We start from the raw sequence: 22713 nt of genomic DNA, 5'->3' as shown, positions 1-22713 counted from the left end.
GAGCAAATTGAGCGTGTTCCAGGTGCATCTGGTTTCGTTTATAAGAGGATTATATGTTTTGGTGGATATAAGGCTATTTTGATCAGAGAGTACTAGGTATCTAAGCGGGTAACCTGCTATTTCCTCTTCTTTGCCAACCCAAAGCTTATGAGGAGGACTTCTGATTCAGTCAACAATTCTGTTCAGGTGGACTGCTCTGACAAATGTCAGTCTATTACCACTGGGCTGGTTCAGGTGTTGTCTGTAGTAATACTTCTAGATGTCAGTCGACCCGCATTTTTCTTTGCTTTCGCGTGGCGACTCCGGGACGCTTCTTCCCATGGGGACGATGGTGTGATGTAAGGTAGGTTCACTAAGGTTCTTCACCACTGCCCAGTCAGGTATCTGCAGATCACGCAAATCCATTTTGTATACATCTGGATGGTCTGTAACAGAGCGGATCAGAAACCGTTTGCCTCCCATTGAGAACACGAGTCCAAAAGGGAGCTTCCAGCTATATTAAATGTTCTTGGATAGGAGGGCCTCTGTTAATGGCTTAAGGGTTCTCCTTTTCTGAAGCGTTTGCGGAGAGAGATCCTGGTAAATGTGTAGTTGAGCATCTTTATACTCTATGTAGGTGTATGATCTGATGGAACGGAGTATTTCTTCCTTTACTTTGTAGTTGAGGAGGCGACATATTACATTGCGTGGTGGTTCAGTGTCTTAAGGTTTCCTCCTCAATGCTCTGTGGACACGTTTAATGGTAATGTCATCTGAGTGGGATTCACCAAGAACGAAGTGAAAATTAGCTGTAGAGTGGAGTGTAAGGACGTAGGTAGCACTGATTCAGGAAGGCCTTTTATTCTCAGGTTGTTCCTTTGGCCCCTATTTTCCTGATCTTCAAGTGCTTCAAAGGCAGCGTTGAGGTATTTTTGACATGAGGACATGCTCTCAGTGACTGCTTCACTATATCCGCATATGGCTGCTTGTGTATTTTCCAAATGCTCCAGTAGGAGCCTATTTGTTTCACATCTTGTTTAATGTCTTGCAAGTCTTTTGGAAGGAGGGTAAGAGCCTTGGTCAGGGCTTTGTCTAGAGATTTTTGTAAAAAGGAACGGGAGATTGGGAGAGACTCTGGATGTAGAGAGGTATCAGCATCACTGTCCGATTCCTCCGCTGTATCTATCTGTGCCATAGGAGGAGAGTCCTTGGATGGCGTTGTCAGTTTTGATACATCAGGGATTGAGGACTTCTTTTTTGTCATGTATTTATCCATTTCCCTATGTGCAGAGTTGGATTTTTGTATAGTACCAAGGTCCTTGAATTCTTAATTTTTACCATAGCGGCTGAGTATAGCTAAGAAGTAGTTGGGTCTTTAGTGAGCCGTGAGCTTTAGAATGTAATGGAAAAAGTAATTGGTTATGGGGGTTACAACCTCCTAAAAATTAGGGCCAGGTCCTCAAAATATGATGCGGTGTACGTAGACTGGGGTGTGATCTCAGAACACCAGGTACAGTCCAGAAAAAAGTGGAGCTTTTCTCCTCATTGATTTAGTAGAGGAGGGTGCCTGCTGGCGCTGGGGTCTGAAGACTGGTTCTTTTTTGAGCCAGATATGTGACTGGCGGGTTATAGGGCACCTGGGGAGGGGGAGTGATATAATGTTGACTGGCCTCAGTGCAGCCCTCAAGGTCCCAGAGAGGAAGGCCTAGAGCCCTGGACTGTCCAAGATGTCCGGTGATGGAGGCTCACATACACTTCTGTGCTGTCTCAAGTCCGCTCCAGACAGAGCAGTGTGGCGCCCCCCTTAAGTGGCGGTGAGTCTGCACTGAACAGCAGTTTTATTATGGGCGAGCCGACTTTGCTGGGCAGGCTGGCTGAGGGTCTCCTATCGCCGTCCCCGCAGTCTAAGGGGAGATCCTGGCTGTTGAAGGAGGCTCACGTTCATTCCGATGCGGCACGCGTCCCGCTACTTTAGTTCAGGGAATTTAGTCCTCCAGCTAGGCCACCGCGATAAAACAGGCTCCTTCGGATCCGGAGACTCCAAAGTCAGCCGAGACTGAAGTGGGTGAAATCCTGTGATGGACTGGGACAAGATGAGGTCCGTTATTCGTCTTTAACAGACGGATGTTGTGAGATTTTCACTCTTGCCAGGAGCTGCAGAGATGGCAGTCTGCTCCGCTTAGTAGCAGGCCACACCCACCACACTGGGCTTATATCTAACGAGGAACTGGTGTCAGTCTACCAGGCGGGAAGGGCTCTGTTTCACTTGGGCACTAAAAGGGCTCTCTCTGTTTGTCAGGGTTGTGAGCGAGTGTTGTGCCACACTGGACGTCACCCTCTCTCCCCCCCGCAGCCTCCCTATGCCCGTGTGGACAGGAGGTGCCTGTGTAAAACTGTGCCGAGCTGACCTTACATACTCCCAGGGGGTGCGGAACGTCACGACTTGGTAAAAGTGTAGAGACCGTACCGAGTGATCCCAACGTAGTGACGTCAGGTGGGGTTGCGAGGTTTGGTTTGTAACAAAGTCTATGGGAGAATTGTCAGCAGGTTGCCGTAAATTTACAGATGTGTGTTACCAGTCATGGGTGGGTCCCTGTATAGTCGGACACACCTACTACTGGTAACACCCAGCAGTACCATTACAGCAGACTGCTGGTAAATTATTTGTGAACTTCTAGCAGGAATAATACAAGAATGGCAGAACACAAAGTCATAAGGGTAGATGACCCAGAATTGTTAATACATTGGGAATGCAAGTTGTTACTAAAACAGAAATGTCAGGAAAGAAGTCATCCTCTTTAACCATCTAACTGTTTTTCAGAAGTCCAGCTCAGGCTGTGAGAAAAGCACTAAACTGTTTGAAAGCTGGCATTCCAGGCTTTCATACAATACCAAAATGACAGCATTATTACAATATCAGCAGGAGATATCACTGTCGGAAATCGAATTGGGGAATAATCACAAATCCTGCTTTTACTTTCACTTTCAGCAACATTCACTGCATCCTGATTTCTAACAGTGATATCTTCCCATGTACTGAAGATAATGCTGTGATTCTGATATTGTTTGAAAGCTTGGAATATCTAGAGATATCAGCAGCTAAAGTAGTGGCCCCTTTCCCTTCAGTCTCGAGGGGGGGGGGGCAGTTGGTAAGCTGACAGCCTGCAGGAAGAGAGAAAAAATAACAAAAAATGTATAGAAATTTGTCATTATCATGACTGTAGTGACCCACATAATATAGTTATGTTATTTATACTACACAGTGAATGCCGTGGAATGCCATTGTTGGCCCTGCGCACTGGGAATCTGTGCTGATTGGCAAACAGCAGCAGATGGGGAGAGCAGATGACAGATTTGTGGACAACACCATAGGTGCCAGAAGACAGCAGTAAATGTGATGTTTAGCAATGTCAAACAAAGGGAAGGGTGTGTAGGGTGTGCTACAGCTAGCCCCTTGGTGCTCCAAGTGTCTAATTTGAATAATGATAAAAGTCCTCATAAGGGCTCGACCGTTGTTGTTTTGTGCTCCGCAAATTGCGGATCCGCAAAACACCGATACCGGCTGAGTGCGTTCCGCATTTTGTGAAACGGCCGACCCATAATAGAACAGTGCTATCCTTGTCTGTAATGTGGATAATAATAGAACATGTTTTATTTTTTGTGGAACAGACATGCGAACATAAGGACATGGAATGCACACAGTCATTTCCGTTTTGTTTGCGGCCCCATTGAAGTTAATGGTTCCTCATACGGGCAGCAAAAAAATGGACACGGACAAAATATACGTTCATGTGCCCTAACTCAACAAACCTGAATGCAACAGAGAAAAGAAATACATGGTTTTAATCATTATGATTAGCCCTAGCAGGCAGCATATTGAGCATGCTGACAGTCTCTTTATACTTGGTTTATATATTTGATTTACAATTTGTGTGTCACTTGTATTACATAGTAATCAATAAAAACAAAGACCTGTGTTACACACCTGAACCACAGTTTGGGCGGATAGTCCATTTTTGTCTGTAACTTGCGCTTTTAAGCGAAAAAGTCCATTTTTTTCTGTCACGTTGGCAACTACAATCAGTCCTGTGTGTTTATCAATAGCAAACTCGTTCCCGGATTGATTCACCAATCTGTAGGTAAGTGCTGGCTTTGGCATAGGACCTTGATTTCTGGCCTTCAACAAATAAAATGGTTATAAACCTTCTGTCACCAGAATGCCTCCTGTCTTTTTGCATAAATCATTTAAAGGGGTTTTCCCATCTCAGACAATTGGGGCATATCACTAGGATATGCCCCCATTCGGGACCCGCACCTACAATGAGAGCGGAGTGGGGAAATGAACGGAGGGCGCACTGCGCATGCGCAGCCGCCCTCTATTCATTTCCATGGGGCCGCCGAAAATAGCCAAGCGATGGCTTGGCTATTGCCGTCTGCCCCATAGAAATGAATGGGAGCATGGGCCGCACATTCGCGGTGCGCTCCCATTCACTTCTATGGGAGAAGCGCTTGGTGGTGGACGGACCCCGGGAAATCCGGGGTCCTCCAGCGACATCGCTCCCAGCTTCGTTCTCGTTGTAGGTGTGGGTCCCAATGGTGGGACCCGCACTTATCAGACAATTGGGACATAGCCTAGCGATTTGCCCCCATTGTCTGAGATAGGAATACCCCTTTAAGAAAAATTTATATATTTAGCTATATGAGAAGGTTATTACCTAAACATAGACAACATAAAAAAAAAACAATCCCAGCAATTCTGGCACAGTTTGATTAGTAAATGCGGCGGGCGGCCCCCCCAGGGGGATCGGGTCCCAGTGTTTAGAAATGCAGAGAGGTATGTTGTGGCCCAAATAGTTTGTGTCATGGTGCTCCTACCTGGATACAGTCACTTCCCGAGGTTAGGCTCCATAGCAACAAAGGAGTTGTAGTTGGTGGAATAAGTAAAATCCAGACTAGGTGAAGTTTAGCGGTTTTACTTGAATAAACTTGCAATAAACATGTGTCATTCAAACAATGTTTGATCTTTCTCTTGGCTCCAGCAGGATAAGCGTAAACTGGCAGCTGAACTCGAATACTTTGCCCTCTCTCTCTCTGCTGTGCTATTCTATGTTTTCAGTCTGGTTACTGGACTTTCTAGAGCAGGGATCAGCAACCTCTGGCACTCCAGATGTTTTGAAACTACAACCCCCAGAATGCTCCATTCACTTCCATAGGAGTTGTGAGAACAGCCAAGCATGTTTGCATGCTAGGAGTTGTAGTTCCACAGCAGGTGAAGTGCCTAAGGGTGCTTTTGGCCGTAGACCCCCTTGTAATATTCAGTCTATGAACTGCAAGGAGTCGGGGTGCTTTACAAGCTGCTTCCCTGGGAAGACTCCTGCTGCAGGAGGGGAGAACGCCCCTCACTGCGCCATGTTGTCTGGTCTCCTTCAAACTCAACTCCACTCCAGCTTCCTGCAAACATCAAACTTGGTAGGAAGCAGGACTAGCCCAATTCTGCCCAAAGGGGGGGGGGGGGATGGAATGGTAAGTTCCATTCTTACTAAAGATACTCTCTGCCAGATATACTGCCACCTGCTGGTGAACCAGGCACAGTACATGAACATAAAAGTTTTTGCATATAACAAAATTACACCGTGCTGGTGGTGGTACAGTTGGTGGTGCAAACCAATACAATGGCGGTAAACAGGTTAGCGATAGGAATGTAGGAGTGGTAGTGTCCCTCTGGGCCACTACATAAATATGCAGGAAGGCTGTTATCTAAAGATGTGTTTAGCTGATTGCCCAAAATTGTACAATGCACCTCAATATAGTATAGGGAATATTCCTCAGCACTTAAAGGAAAGGCAACACTATTCATTTTTAATTACTAAAATATTTTTTTAAATTATATATTTTTATTTCCAGTGACTTAGATTTTCTGATTGTGTATTTTTTATGTTTTATTAATTTTATGGGGGCAGCAATTTTTTATAAGGTTGTTGGGAGCGACAGATCTATAGAGAAGAAGGACGAGATATGACCCTATTCTCTAATATAACAGAGAGGCAGCCTGTCATTACACACCTCATACTGCAATACACACAGTTAGCCTAAGACCACATCGGAATCAAAGGCTCCATTAAGACCCTCTGTGGCAGGTTCTGTTAAAAATGTACAGTTTTGTACAGTAAAATGTGTAGCTACATGATGAAAACCCAAAAGACCCCAGTGACAACAGTGGGCCAGATCCGTTGGTAATCTCATTCATAGAAATCTCATCCATTGCCTTATAAATCTCAGTATTTATGTCTTTGTTTGATTCATGCCTGAGGAAGATGGCGTGCACCACCGAAACGTGTTGTTGTTATATCAAATAAAGACCTTTTTATTTCGCTGGAAAAAATCACCCCGTGAAACTGTTTTTAACCTCTACTGTAGTTTTATAACTTGTACATTGTAAATCAAAGATAATTAAAAAACCTGTTACCAGGCTGGACTATTCTGGTGTGCAGCCTTTCCTGGGTTGGTCTGAGAGGCATCCATGAGTGCAGGGGCCATATAGGCTTTGTCTGTCAATTATATGGGGGGCTGCGGAAGGCAATTATAGGGGGTCTTGCAATTATAGGGGACTGAGGATGGCAATTATAGGGGGAATATGGCTGGCAATTATGTGACAGGCATGGGAAACTTCATAAGCATCCAGGATGTCACGGTATCCTATCTCAGCTGCACGATTTCACTGCGGAGGCTCCGATAGGAAGGTAGAGGGAGCCGCATGCCTCTGCCTTACCTCACAGATGCCACGATCGGTGTTGATTGAGGCATCTAAGGGGTTACATGACGGGATTCATCAGGATCACCATTCCCCATCATTGCGGCCAGGTGTCTGCTGTATGACACTCCCTCAGCCATTGTGTTGTACGGGTATAACTGCTCTGTGTGAATGTGCTGCAGATCACCAGACAAACTATAAAATGCTCGTTTGCTGGGGTGGGGGAGGGTGATCATCTTTCATGTGGCCCCTAAAATGGTAATTTGTCGGCAGAATATTGCTCTGTGTAAACAGGGATATGCTGCTGACAAACAATGAATCTGTATGGGCATGAATGATCGTAGTAGCGATCATTCATTCCCATACAGAGGGGATGATTGTTTCATGTAAATGACGCTCTACTGCAACTGAATGATCAAGCAATGATTGAGAACAACCGTTCATTTTTGATCGATGCCCTCTGCATCGACCTTCGTAAATGGGCCTTAAGCCAATGTTATTAAAGGGGTTCTCCGGGAATTAAGAAAATGAAAAAAACGAAATATTACTTTATTATAAATATATTCCCAAATATCTTTCATTAGTTATAATGGCTAGTTTTGTCTGGGGAGCAATCATTAGGAGAAATAAAATGGCTGCCATCCTATTAGTGCACACAAAATCTGTCCTAATTACACAGCAGGACACAGCTACATCCCCACCTCCTCTCTGTACTTCATGTCTCTTCCTACAGAGATTCAGCTGAAGATCTTATTATCTGTATTCAGGACCATAATCCCTGAAAAGCGGAGCAGAGATGACGAGGCAGCTCTTTAGCTCAGTGTTCTGAAGTAACTTATCCTGTTGTGTGATTAGGACAGGTTTTGTGTGTACTAATAGGACGGCGGCCATTTTATTTTTCCTAATGATTGCTCCCCAGAGAAAATGAGCCATCATAAGTAATGAAAGGTATTTGGGAATATATTTATAATAAAGTAATATTTACGTATTTTCATTTTCTTAATTCCCGGAGAATTTTATGTAGTAAGCGTTGTGACAGTGCTGTGCTAAGACATGAACAATAACCTACCAACACAATATACACATCGAAACATGCAGTGTCATACCGTGACTTTAAGAACAGGGAATCCAGACGGCAATGTATTTATAATTGTAGTGCTGTAGGATTCTTTCTCAAACACTGGACCGTCTTTGAACTCTGGTACAACGATTTGTAATTCAAGCATATTAGGAGGCAGTGGACCTGTGAACGAAACATACAAACTACTCTTACTGCAGTATTATCAAAAGAAAGCAAGGCATTACCCATAACTACCTTATGTAATGGCCCATAACATGGGCTGTAGTCTGAATATGGGCTGTAATTGAAATAATTAGTTGCAACAGATTTTTATAAGTCTGCAACAATGGCAACCACCTATTTGGACTACACAGAGTGTCATAAATGGCAACTAGCAGGGGCATGACTATAGGCGGTGGACAGGTAGCAGTGCACTCAGACCCTGGTGCTTGAGGAGGCTCAAAGGTTACTGTGTTCTCAGTAATGCAAATGGCACATGGTAGGTGGGCACAGCAGATTTAAAGGGGTTGTCCAAGTTAACTAGAACTAGGCCATTTTCATTTATCATTTTCTACGCTTGTTTATGTCTATGCCAGCAAGGAAGTTGGTGTAGAATTAGACCGTCTGTGGATGCACCGAGGTTATGTAGAAATCGGCACCTCTACTTAACTTGGGCAGATCCACCGGCAGCACAGGGGTTATTAAGATCGGCGTCTTAACACCAGTCTTCATAAATAACCCTATATTGCCTTTATCTGTTTCTGGGAAGCCCAGATGACAATTAATGGGGTTATCAAAACAACAAAAGTTTTTGAAAAACAGCTTAAAATTGTATAAAATAATAAAATCAACCTCACACTGCTCTTTGTATACTGGCCTTCAGAGATGACAACCCAATTCAGACATGTGACTGCTTTAAATTACACACTAGTGTATGGCATTAATGAAGTTTAGGTACAAAGTGGCCAACCTCTTTAAAAAATAAAAAAAAATGCATATGATATGATTGCCATGTCAACATGATTTATGTTGCAAGCTTTCATGCATGGGGCCCGTAGAAAATACCACAATATATTTTTGGGGTTTTGGATGTTACCTTTGGTATCTGGTGGTGTAACTGCCTCCACAGTGACATTATATGATGGCTGGTCATCACTGAATTTTTCAGTTGTCCATAGCTCTCCAGTTTTCTCATCCAAATAAAACTGACCTGTAAAAAACATCAAAGAGATATTGCACACATGACAGCAGCTTTTACTTTCTTTAGCCCAGTTTCCCCCACTTATTTGTAATATCCAGACCACATACAGACATCTGAATAGCACCGTTTTATGCACAGGAGATTTTATAAAACTTTTTACAATTGAAATATTGTTCTGCGGGGCGTGGCTGAGCTCCGTCTAAGATGGCCGCAGCGTGAAGGAGCTCCTCACCTCATCACCACAGCAACTGGAATATAGCAGCCTCAGGTCTCCAATACCCCATAAAAACACCCCAAATTGCGACAACAACTCGGGGCACTCACCATGGTGAAAATCAGGAGGAGCAGAGAGCCCCCGAAACACCTCGCCAACTTCTTCCTAATGGCAGAAGGTGGCAGGAAGGAGAAGGCCGCGCAGCAGACATCGTGCTGCTCCAGCAGCAGCAGCTCCCTGTCGGCGCCTCCAGAGGATAGACAGGTACAAAGAAAGCCCTCTCAAACGCCGAGAAATACAAAGCCCTCTGCCCGGGCAGCAGCCATAGCAGGCTACAAGAACAATACAAATACAAGATTAAGCCAGGCAGGCCCTGGATCTTATAAGCAAATACAGGAGACACTGGAGGAGGAAGATGGCGCAGACTCCTCAGACACAAGAAGACCAGCAAAGCAAAAACCAAGGATGGACAAATCATACCCCTCCACATGAGTTAAGAACATCTGTCTCCCCACACTATGGGGATGTTTGCCCACATACCTACATCTAATGAAGTCATTACTGTCGATCTAATGAAAGAAATGCTATTGGCCTTGAATGGTTCAATTAAAGCTGATATTACACAAATGTGAAATGCCCTCTCTACAAATATAGAAGAACTAGGACATAAAGTAAGCCATATTGAAAACATAATGGCGGAATATGCAGGTGCACATAATACATTGGTAGATGCACATAACTCCCAAGAAGATGACATCATAGCCATTATAGCAAAAATAGCAGATCTGGACGATCGTTCTAGACAAAATAATGTTAAATTCAGGGGGATCCCCGAATCAGTGTCCCCAGGAGAACTATCCAAATACTGACAAAATCTGATCCAAACCCTGGTACCAGAAGCGTCACCTCTAGATCTGAAGGTGGATAGAGCACATAGGATCCCAAAACCTAAAACCATTCCAGAAAACAAAGCAAGGGACGTTCTCGCTTGAATTCACTTCTATCATATCAAAGAGGAAGTTATGTCTGCGGCAAGGACGCTTCATACAGTACCAGACACATATGCGCAAGTAGTCTTATTCACCGATCTCTCACAAGTAACTATATAAGAAAGAAAGAAATTCCAACCAATCACGTCCTGCCTGAGAGAAAATAAGATACCTTATAGATGGGGCTTCCCTACTAAATGAATACTTCATAGAGAAGGAGGGACTCACATCCTACAAAGCGTAGATCAAGGCCAGAAATTGCTCAAACAATGGCATCTCAACTTAGCAAACCCAGATATCACAAGGCAAAAGAAAGAAATACTAACAATGCAAGAAGAACGGATTCCTACTACACAGGAGAACTGAATCCAAACAGAATTGGAGGTGAAAATAGTCCACAATGACTGTCCCTACACACCTGCCGATCGTCCAGATTGATCTCTGTTTGCGTACAATAAGTAGGGTTTGTTTGCTTGTTCTCTCTTTTGTTGCTGTTCTCTTTTTTGTCACTTTTTTTTAAACCCACTCAGGTCTACGATCCAACTCATCTATACTACAACTGAGAAGACCTCACTACAGCCCAGATTCCTGCGGATATTTCTAAAGCCTGTCTGTCGGACACAGACTTCCAGGAACCATTCTACACTACCATGTGATGTACCAGTAGAAAGAAAGTTGCCGTAAGCTTTATCTACACACACGACATGACTATAAGACTCTCTTATTAAAGGTTAAAGGACTTTACCACCCCTACAAACATCATTCGCTTTGGAAAGAGGCAAAAGCCAGCAGAGCAGACATTATCTGTGTAAAAGAGACACACCTAGTACCTGAGGATACTGCCAGACACAAACCCAAGCAATATCCTTACGTATACCACTCATGCTGAAATACTAAAAAAGACGGAGTTAGTATAGCATTTAAAGATACTTTATGTTTAAGGAGATCAGTGTGATTAAAGATTTGTGATGAGCGGCAGAGGCAATATTCAAATTCGCAATATTTTGGGCGAATATTCGTCATAAGTTCGCGAATTCTACTTTATTTTCTTGATTGCGAAAATCGGCAATGTAAAATGCGCATACTGCGCGCGCAATACAGGCGTGGGTCGCTTTTGCTAAATTTTTCAAGCTGGTAGAAGTTTCCTGAGACTGGAGAAAATGGTTGGCACGGCAGAACATTACAATAGCTTTATATGCAGATAGAGTGCTCCAATATATCCGGGTTTTGCAAATCTGCAATAATGATACGCATATTTTGGTGCAATACGTGCAACTTCACATTTTAGCAGGTCTGACTACACATTACTGATTGGTGCACTAAGTATTGTTGTGAACTTGTGACATCACAGCACTATGTCTGTAGCATGTATGTATTGACAGCAGAACCTATCACGCTACGTAACACCCTGCACTGGAGCCTCAGCTCACCATCAGCTACACTATATCACGATCTAACCTACACTGACTATCTCCCACTAACTATCTGTATTAACTAACTAACTTAACTAACTAACTAATGTAATGACACAGAAAAGCACAGAGCACTGCAATGACACTGCTGTCTCTCTCAAAACTGCAAAAAACTGCAGAAAATGTTCTTATATAGTAAGGGGTAGGCAACTTTCCTATTGGTTGGTAGGGATGTTGCTAAGGTCAGACAAAGACATAACAGCCTTCTCAATGGCCCACAAGCAAGAAGCAGGGAGGGATCATGGGTTCAGATGAAAAAAAATCTAGAATATTCGCAAATACGAATATATAGCACTATATTCTAAATCTTCGCAAATTCTCGAAGTGGAGATATTCGCAATTCGAATATTTGCACCCAACACTATTAAGGATGATGGGGGAAGGTTTCTTATTCTAGTTTGCAAACTAAACAATATTCTTTACACCATGTGCAACATCTATTGCCCTACTCAAATCTCCTTCTTGAACAAGGTCATCAAAAAATTGGCTAAAATTAAAAAAGGACAAGTATTAATATTTGGTAATCTTAACATTATAGCAGATCCAATTTTAGACACAACTAGTCGGAGTAGGAGACCTTCTCCCACATTACGTTCTTGGCTATTGGGCAATGACCTGTATGATTCTTGGCTAGGGATGAGCGAATCGACTTCACATGAAACATCCGAAGTCGATTGTCATAAAAATTCATTCCAAGGGGGCGTGGCTAGGCTGCCGAAGGAGATGGCAGCTTGAGTGAAGGGCTCCTGCACCTCAGCGACTGTAACCTTGCTAGCCCGTCTTAATCCAGCACACAGCAGCATTTGCCGATTCCCTCAGATGCTCTACTCCCCCGCCGACAGTATGGGGAAGACTAAAAAGCAACTGCAGAAACTGCAAGACGGAAACTTAGAGAGCTACTTTGAATGGGGGCGATTCAAAGATGGCGCCGATGGATCAGACAGGGCAGCACTGGGATCCCCTATCAGCGCGATGTCACCAGCGCCCACAGCCCGCTCTCCCTCCCCACCGGACGTTTCTGGCAGCACTAACCTGCTGCATGTGTCGCCTCCGTCGCTCCCGCCGACTCCAGAAGAGGCCAGAGCTCCAGGAAAATCACAGCATGGGATCCAAGATGGCGCCCGTCTTATGGCGCAGCAGGAACAATCGCTCGGTCTCCAGCATACCCAGCCGCATGTCGGACGTACCGGAGGCCAGCCACAGCTGAGTGAGTACACCTCTCACAGTGTCCCACCCCTGGATCCTTTCCAAATGCTTCCCACCTCAGATAAGCCTGTTACTGAGGACTCTCTTAAAACCATGTTATTAGCCCTGAAATCCTCCCTGCAGACAGACATAGCCGGACTGATTAACCCTCTCTCGGCCAGACTGCAGACTACAGAGGACAAGGTGCAACATGTGGAAGTGAAAATGGCTGAATTTGCAGCTTCACAAAATGCTATTATTGATGCCCATAATACTATGGCTGATGAGCTGGAAGCTGTCAAGATGAAAATGGCGGACCTGGAGGACCGATCCCGACGGAATAATGTGAAATTCAGGGGTATTCCTGAAGATGTTGCCCCCCAGGAACTGCAAGCTTACCTGAAAGGGTTAATAAAGGCACTACTGCCACAGATCCCAATCCCAGATATGATCATTGACAGGGCCCATAGACTTCCTAAACCTTCACACCTGGGTCCTGATATTCCGCGTGATACTCTAGCACGTATCCATTTCTTTCACACTAAAGAAGCACTCATGATGGCAGCACGGAATACGCCTTTGCTACCTGCTCCATATCAGAAGGTCAAACTCTACACGGACCTCTCTATGGTCACCCTCCGCCGGCGCAGAGCACTACAACCTATTACTAGTGCCCTCAGGGATAATGACTTCCCCTACAAATGGGGTTACCCATTAAAAATCCTCATCCGTAGAAACGGACAGACGCATGCCATCAAAACCCTGGAAGAAGGAAAGCAACTACTTCATCTCTGGCAGATCCCATTGTCCTCCAGAAATGTGGATGCGGACATTGCTACTGAAGCTCCTGCCACCTCACGCACGTCTGAGGGCTGAGCCCTGAGTGTCTCCCCTATACCTGACAGCCAAAAATTGGGAGTTACCGTTGTGGCGATACACTGTTCTGTCTATTATGCTGAAATTCCTTCTGTATTACCCCAACTGGGCGTTGGAACAGTACTTTCCAAATTGGGTGCAGGTCCTTTGTCACCATTTAATTTTGATTTATTTCAACTCTAGCACTGAACTTTCGCCCTTTCTCTGCCTAGACGGTTGTTTCCGTCCCGTTTAACTCTCAGGCGGTTACCTCCGTCTCATTTATTTGTTTAATTGTTGTTCGTCCCTCCCTACCACTCTCCTCCCCCCTCTTTCCTACAAAACCTTAGTGCCTTAAACTCTGCCTTATTGAACTTGAAGCAAAACATTATACCCCCCTACTTAACCTAGAGGTCGACTAAGCAGTTCCCTTTGACATTATGGGTCTCAAAATTATGTCCCTTAATGTTAAGGGTCTCAACTGCCCTCAGAAGAGGTCTTATATGTGGAAAGAAGCTCTGACAGCTAACATTGATATTCTGTGTATACAGGAAACTCATTTACTGCAAGCAGACGCTGATAGAATACACCACCGCCTGTTTCCTGTGGTCCTGCACTCGCATTGTGACAAGAAAAAGAGAGGTACCCTGATCGCAGTCAAGAACACTGTTGCCTATACCCTGATTAAGTCTAGAACAGACCCGCAAGGTCGTTATGTTATTCTAGTTTGCTCCATTAACAACATCACGTACACTATAGTTAACCTATACGCCCCTAACTCTCATGAATTGTTTTTTTTACGTAAACTTATGCGCAATGTGAATAAACTCAAACAGGGGAAAGTAATCCTCTGCGGAGATTTCAACACCGTCTTACACCCCAATATTGACTCCACTTCTCCTACCAGGCGACCAGATACAGGGGTTGCCTCTTTCTTACATTCTGAGGGCCTTACGGACATGTGGAGAGCGCAGCATAGCCTCGAAAAAGATTTTACCTTTTTCTCCCCAATACATATGTCCTACTCGCGAATAGACATGTTTATGGTGGATCACACTGCTCTGCTTCAAACAATTTCCACTGAGATAGGCCTTATTAAGTGGTCAGATCATGCCCCGATTACTATTACCCTAGAGGAACAGTTTCAATCAACTAGACCCCCTATTTGGAGGAATAATACATTTCTCTTTAATAACCCAAACTATGTGTCAGAGCTCTCTACGCAGTTGAATGAGTATTTTCAATTTAACGACGGCTCAGTTTCGAGCAAGTTTATCTTGTGGCAAGCCCACAAAGCATACATGCGGGGCTCCTTGATTAAACTTAATTCTACTGTGAGAAAGCTCAGAGAACGAGACATTACCCAAGCCCTAGAACACATTGCTAACTTAGAGGCCACAAACAAATCCGCTCCTACCTCTCAATGTTCTACTGCACTTCGGGACGCACGTAATAAGCTCAGTAGCCTACTTTCCCAAAATTACCAAAAATCACTCCTACGGCTCCGCTCCAAATACTACTCTCAGAGCAATAAAGCAGGTAGACTTTTGGCGCAACAACTAAAAACCCAACAGGCAAAGTCTAAAATACCACACTTGATCCACCCCATAACTAAAGCAAAACTGATAGATCCCCGCGAGATTGCCAACCAGTTTAAAGTATATTACCAATCCCTTTATAACCTTAAAGATAGCACTCCTCTTCCTGACAATTACTCTGTCTTGGTGGAGAGTTTTCTCTCACAGGCGGCTCTCCCTACTCTCACTCAAACACAATTGCAGTCCCTCAATGCACCATTTTCACTCACAGAAATTCAAAAAGTTGTTATGTCTCTCCAGCTGGGTAAATCCCCGGGTCCTGATGGGCTCTCTAATGAATACTATCGCCACTTTCAGCATATCCTTGCTCCATACATGCACGAGATGTTTAAATTGGTGCAAGATGGACACTCTTTCCCCTCGGACATGCTAGAAGCCCTAATAGTTACTATCCCAAAGCCTGGCAAAGTGCCGGACATACCCCAGAATTTCCGCCCCATTTCATTGCTCAACTCCGACATAAAAATCTTTGCCAAGATGATTGCCAATAGATTAGCTCCTCTCCTCCCTTCCCTGATCCACCCTGACCAGACTGGGTTCGTGTCTGGTCGGCAAGCATCCGACAACACTAGACGAATTGTAGACCTATTCAACTATGCTGAGTTACACAACCTCCCAATGCTGGCAATCACATTAGATGCAGAGAAAGCATTTGATCGCTTGCATTGGGACTACACATTCTCTACACTCCGTCAAATGGGATTCTCAGGGCAAATATTACAGACTATTCATAGCCTATATTCTTCTCCGTCTGCGAAGGTATGGGTTAATGGAGTGGTGTCAGATCCATTTAGTATTACTAACGGATCCAGACAGGGCTGCCCCCTATCGCCTCTATTGTTCGTGTTGGCACTGGAACCCTTGGCGCAATCTGTTAGGAATTCACCTTTAATAGCTGGAATGGAAATAGGTAACAAGTCTCACAAAATCACGCTATACGCAGATGACATTATCCTCACGTTAACTGACCCCAGTAACTCACTAGACGCTGCCCTTTCAATGATTGCAGATTATGGGTCCCTTTCATATTATAAAATCAACAATGCCAAATCTCAAGCTCTCCCTATTAATATGCCACTAGCGGAGGTGGCCTCTTTAAAATCCTCTCATGATTTGGACTGGCAAACATCAGAGCTCCCGTATTTGGGGGTAAAGATTACCTCTCCTTGCTCTCTACTATACAATAGGAACTACCTCCCTCTCCTAGACACCATGTTGAGCGATCTCAACAGCTTTTCTATGAAAGCATTATCCTGGGTGGGTAGAGTGGCATCATTTCAAATGATGACCCTTCCTAAGTTTATATATATATTTAGAGCTCTCCCAATCCTGATCCCTATGACATTTTTCAAAAAAGCGCAGTTGAACGTAGGTAAATACATATGGGGTCCAACCAAACCCAGAGTAGCGAGAGCATTACTCTCTAAGAAAAAGCGCGCTGGCGGACTAAGCCTTCCTGATATTAGAGACTACTTTCGAGCGGTAGCGCTTTCCTTTGCCCGGGAATGGTGGATCCCTGACGACACAAAGGCCTGGATTCAGATTGAATCTTCCACTATAAAACCCGCTTCTTTGAAAGATTACTTAATTCAACAACTGTGGAACCCTTCCCAATCACGCAGGAATCTGCTCACTATACAGCATGTTTGTAACCTGTGGTCCATGATTCATACTGTTCAGAAAGACATGACGTCCACCCTCTTAACACACGCCACCATGAGAACATTGGAATTAACTATTCCTGACATCAATTTGACAAATTGGAGAGAAAAGGGGATCACCTCTATATCTCAAATTATGTCAGACGGCTGTCTTATCCCCTTTGATTCTATTCACAGTTTATTCGCATTGCCGCATACCGAATTCTATAATTTCCTTAGGATTAGACACTTTGTTGCGCAGATTACGCAGAATCCACCCTCAATAAATTCCGACATATTGAGATTATTCCAGTTCCCGCTCCTTTTTAAAAAACATACTACGCGATATGTGTACGATGTTCTAGGGGACAAAGCCACTTTTGTCAAAACCTTACCTATCCAAAAATGGGAAACAGACCTGGGGAAGACATTTCCAGTAGAAGATTGGGCACAAGCTATCAGATTTCTGGTTTCCAATTTCAAATGCGTTACCCACTACGAAGCAGGGTTGAAGACCCTCCTACACTGGTATTTCACCCCACAGAGACTAAATACAATTTATCCTACATCCTCCCCCAACTGCTGGAGAGGATGCGGTTCTAGAGGTTCTCTACTTCATATCCTATGGGCATGTCCCGTAATTACCCCTTACTGGCACAGTGTTTTTGACCTGATCTCTGGGATACTAGCTCGGGTTGTGGATCCTTGCCCTGAGTTGGCTCTCTTGTTCTTGGGTATACATTCCATCCCCTTAAATTGTAGAAACCTGGTAGGTCACGTCCTACTTAGCGCTAAATTGATTGTTACACGTTATTGGAAGCAATCCATCTCACCGACTATAGCAGAGGTTATACAGGAGATTAACAAGTCATGTAGATACGAGAGTTTACTGCCTCCTACGATTATCTCCCTTAAATCCAGGATACTCACTTGGGATCCATGGCTCCATAACTCCAACTATACCCCCTGAATAACCAAGACGTTCCTGCACTAAGAGTGAAGACAGTAGGATAAGCCTAGTGGACACAGGTCTCTCTGACTCGGATAGACTGAGTTAGGGTTCATCCAAAACCCCTTCTCTCCTCCCCTTTCTTTCCTCCCCCCCATTTTCCCTCAATGTTACGGTCTATTTGTTACAGACCTCACCAGATATGCAATTTCTACTTGTATACTATTGTCTTAAGAGCAAGCCTACTGCGTAGGCACCTAATGTTATACTTTGAAATATTGCGAAGTATGGCTCATTTTGCCAATTTACAAAAATGCCAATAAAAATGATTCCTTCTAAAATTCATTCCAATACTGTACGGAGCAGGGGCTCCGTACAGTATTAGAATGTATTGGCTACGATGAGCCGAAGTTATTTCTTCGCGAAGTTTAACGAGACTTCGGGTAATAACATTTCCCAAACTGGCCACACTGCATCACGAGACTCAAACTACAATACTAAAGTCAAAATAATAAAGCTTTATGGCAAACCGAGTAAAAAATCGGAGAATTAAAACCAAAATAGCTTACTTAACCAACATATCCAGCAACAGTAAATTATATAACCCTCAACATATTACAAACCATTTTAGTGACTATAAGTCTCTATATAATCTCAAAGATTAGACTATCATACAACCGGATTTAGAAAATATCAAATAATTCTTAAAGTCTATAAATCTTTCCACAATACCTGCTCGCCTACTAGAGGAGCTCAATGCCCCTTTCACTAAACAGGAAGTTGTTAAGGCCTGATGGTTTTTCAAACGAGTACTATAGAAACTTCTCAGAGCTATTATCCCCTTACCTACAAGAAATATTCAACCAAGCTCTATTAATAGGCCACTTTCCCAAAGAAATGACACAAGCTACTATCATCACTATCCCTAAACAGGACAAAGACGCATCAGTTGTGACCAATTACCACCCAATCTCACTTATCAATTCAGACATTAAAATGTATGCGAAGATCATTTCCTTAAGATTATCTGACATCATCCCTCTATTAGTGAAACCGGATCAAGTCAGATTTGTCTCTAACAGACAGGCCTCTGACGACACTCGTAGACTAATAAATATTCTTAAATATATTGAGATGGAAAAGATGCCTTCTCTGCTCTATTTTTTTTAGCACAGTTTTCTGGCCATCTAGCTAGGCACAACTGACTGCTCAATGTTTGTAGTAGCAGAGAATACGGAGACACATAACAATGAGCCAAATACCCATTGCCATGTGACTCTCACCCTCTGCTTCTTCATACCTTGTTACTCAGCTATAATTTCCCTAAAGAGCTTTTCTAATGGTAAAATGTGCAGTGGAGGTTTTGCACAGCACTGTGATTGTTAGTGCAGGGATATTTATGGACACTATTTAATTTTGAAGTGTCCCTTACAGGACAGCACCCCGGCCATAGGCTGCGGTGAGTGTGCAGTAAATAAGGAGTAGTTACTTTTCCTTATCACGTGAATGGAGAGACTGATAGCACAGAAATCAAAATCTCTCCTCGGCCCTGTCCCTCTCCAACTAAATGCATAAAGCATCACGTCTGTATACTTCTAAATTGACTCATATTTCCTGATTCATTATTCATGTTATAAGGCATATCCAATAAAACATTTAGAGATTCCTCCCTCCCCATGCTCCTTCCTAAACTGCTTTGTATTATTAAAGGAAAGGTGTCATTAAATATTTTATCTTCCAGTTAAAACCAGATAGCAATACATGCACATATCCTTTTTTTCTAATCTGTTTTTATTTTCTGATTGCAGATATACAGTTGTGTTCAAAATAATAGCAGTCAGACATCACTTACCTGATCAATCACTGTTTTTGGTAGAAATCATATTTCTACATGGCAAATAATTTACTAGCAGGTGTAGTAGAGTAATAGAAATCCAACAGACCCAACAGTCATGACATGCATGCTGCTGATTCTTTGTAATTCAATCACTTATTGAAAGGGGCATGTTCAAAATAATAGCAGTGTGGAGTTCAATGAGTGAGGTCATTTATTCTTTAAAAAACAGGTGGCAATTATTGCCCTTATTTAAGGAAGGAAGGCAGCGAATGTTGTACATGCAGGTTACAGTGCATTTCTCTTTGAAATTCTGAGGAAAATGGGTCGTTCTAGACATTGTTCAGAAGAACAGCGTACCTTAATTAAAAAGTTGATTGTGAAGAGGGGAAAAACATATAAAGAAGTGCAGAAAATGATAGGCTGCTCAGCTAAAATGATCGCAAATGCTTTAAAATGGCAACCAAAACCTGAAAGACGTGGAAGAAAGCGAAAAACTACAATTCGAATGGATAGAAGAATAACCAAAATGGCAAGGACTCAGCCAACAATCAGCTCCAGGAAGATCAAAGAAGGTCTAAAGTTACCTGTGAGTACTGTTACAATTAGAAGACGCCTATGTGAAGTACAGCTATCTGCAAGGAGCCCCCGCAAAGTCCCACTGTTGAAAAAAAGACATGTGCTGAAGAGGTTACAATTTGCCAAAGAGCACATTGACTGGCCTAAAGAGACATTTTGTGGACTGATGAAAGTAAGATTGTTCTTTTTGGGTCTAGTGGCTGGAGACAGTTTGTCAGACGACCCCCAAACACTGAATTCAAGCCACAGTACACTGTGAAAACAGTGAAGCATGGTGGAGCAAGCATCATGATATGGGGATGTTTCTCATACTACGGTGTTGGGCCTATTTATCGCATGGATCAGTTTAAATCTATCAGAATACTTGAAGAGGTCATGCTGCCTTATGCTGAAGAGGAAATGCCCTTGAAATGGGTGTTCCAACAAGACAACGACCCAAAACACACCAGTCAACGTGCAACATCTTGGTTCCAGACCAACAAGATTGACGTTATGGAGTGGCCAGCCCAATCCCCGGATCTTAATCCTATAGAAAACTTGTGGGGTGACATCAAAAATGTAGTTTCTGAGGCAAAACTAAGAAATAGAGAAGAACTGTGGAATGTCGTCCAATCATCCTGGGCTGGAATACCGGTTCACAGGTGTCAGAAGTTGGTTGACTCCATGCAACACAGATGTACAGCAGTTCTCAGAAACAGCGGTTATACAACTAAATATTAGTGAAGTGATTCAAAGGAAAACAAAATCTTCAAACATTTTTCAGTTTATATAGTGAATGTTTGAGTTTGTAAAGAAGAATACAAACACTGCTATTTTTTTGAACAGTCTAATATTCACTTTTCCTCAAAAAATTTTTGAGGAACAACACAAATTTGATATATTTCTCTTCATGTTTTGATTTGGAATAGAATGTGTAGTGTTCCCAATGCAATTAGAAGGATTTTGAGCATTATTCACTTTTTTAAACACACTGCTATTATTTTGAACACAACTGTATTTATTCAATTTCCTAACATGATTATGGGGGTGGTCATCTTACTTTAGCTGTTCTTAACATCATTTAAAAAGCATTAAGAAAAAATTGCCAGACTTCTATGGGAGAGTTTTCTAGGCATGCTCTGTGACCTGAGCAAAGGGCATTGTATAAGGAAGAAATAGATAAGCTTTGAAAATCACCTATTGTGAATGGTGGATCCTGCCTTATCTATACACAGAGGTGATATCATTATAGGCAGGATTAGAATGACAGATAAGCAGGTAACGGCACTAGTGGAGTGATTCATATAGACCAAGAAGTGGCATCTATTATTAGATTATTTACAAATGGTCACATGGACCAATAATTGTCTCTTGGTTTACATGTGTTAATTCTTTACTTATATAAAACATAACATTTGTTTTCTTTAATAAAATGTTTCTACTTATTACTAATGTTTAAAATTCTCAGCCGTGTTTGCACTATTTGTGTCACAGTGCAAGCTAGCTAAGAGGCCCTCATATGTTTCCTGCCTGGCTGGCTCCCCTACTCTATACGGTTACTGCCGTCATACCAAGTGCTGGCACTGTTATCTCACAGTGCACTTGGGCTAGGAGACTATGATATGTTCCCTCTTAGCAGGCCTCCCTGTTCTATACAATCTCTGTGGTGGTCACTTCTCACAGGCACACGCTGTCTAAAAAACACATACTATTCACACTCTGCCCCCCGACATGTTTCGCCAAACACTTGGCGTCCTCAGGGGTATCGGGCAGTCTATTAGTTTTTTTGGCCAGTGGAAAAACTGCTGGATTTTATTTTTTTTGTTTAAATATAGATATTGACATGAAAAATCAAAAATAACATCATCAAAAAATCTTAAAAAATCTGTTTGGCATCAGCATAAAAAATGTGCATCTCCAGGCCGCTGGCTTTTTTTGTTCTAATTGGAATATTTTACATGAAGCCTGAAGAACCTACAAAACTACAAGTAAATCAGTTCTAGGTTGCTGACTTTTAGAATTGATGACAATTTCTCATACTCACCTCCCTCATTACCAGCAACAATTCTGTATGTGACGCCTTCAGCATTCTTAGCAGAAAATGTAAAAACCGGTTCATCTTCAGGTTTATCTTCCCTAAGAGTGGTGCTAAATATATAACATATAATCATTAGAAATAAAGATTAACATGTTCATCGGGCTTACGCAAAATTCATAAAATAGTAAAATTGGATTTTTCTAAAGAAATGGACATTTTTTGCAGTTGCCAATAAAATTCCATTTTCAATTTTATTGGCTATAGTCACCAAAAATAAAGTCGATCATCTAATGGATTGCAGTCTTCATGATTTGCATCAGCAACAATCATGAATATCAAATGTGATGCATATGGACAAAACATTACAGGGAATTTATCAAGCCCTGCATT

The 22713-nt window shown here is 42.8% G+C and overlaps 1 protein-coding gene across 1 annotated transcript in view; it reads right to left on the bottom strand.

Moving 5' to 3' along the window:
• Positions 1 to 22713, bottom strand: part of LOC120999301 (protocadherin Fat 4-like) — a 311103-nt gene that overhangs the window by 216463 nt on the left and 71927 nt on the right. The window contains exons 28-31 of the mRNA XM_040430172.1: positions 22330 to 22433; positions 8887 to 9000; positions 7837 to 7973; positions 3965 to 4156 (exon numbers count right to left, since the gene is read on the bottom strand). Of these exons, the coding sequence (XP_040286106.1) occupies positions 3965 to 4156; positions 7837 to 7973; positions 8887 to 9000; positions 22330 to 22433 (547 nt within the window). The remainder of the gene's footprint in view (positions 1 to 3964; positions 4157 to 7836; positions 7974 to 8886; positions 9001 to 22329; positions 22434 to 22713) is intronic.

The sequence above is a fragment of the Bufo bufo genome, chromosome 4 (genome assembly GCF_905171765.1).
Source record: "Bufo bufo chromosome 4, aBufBuf1.1, whole genome shotgun sequence".
NCBI classification, from domain to species: Eukaryota; Metazoa; Chordata; class Amphibia; order Anura; family Bufonidae; genus Bufo; species Bufo bufo.
This window is presented reverse-complemented; position numbering and strand designations above follow the sequence as displayed.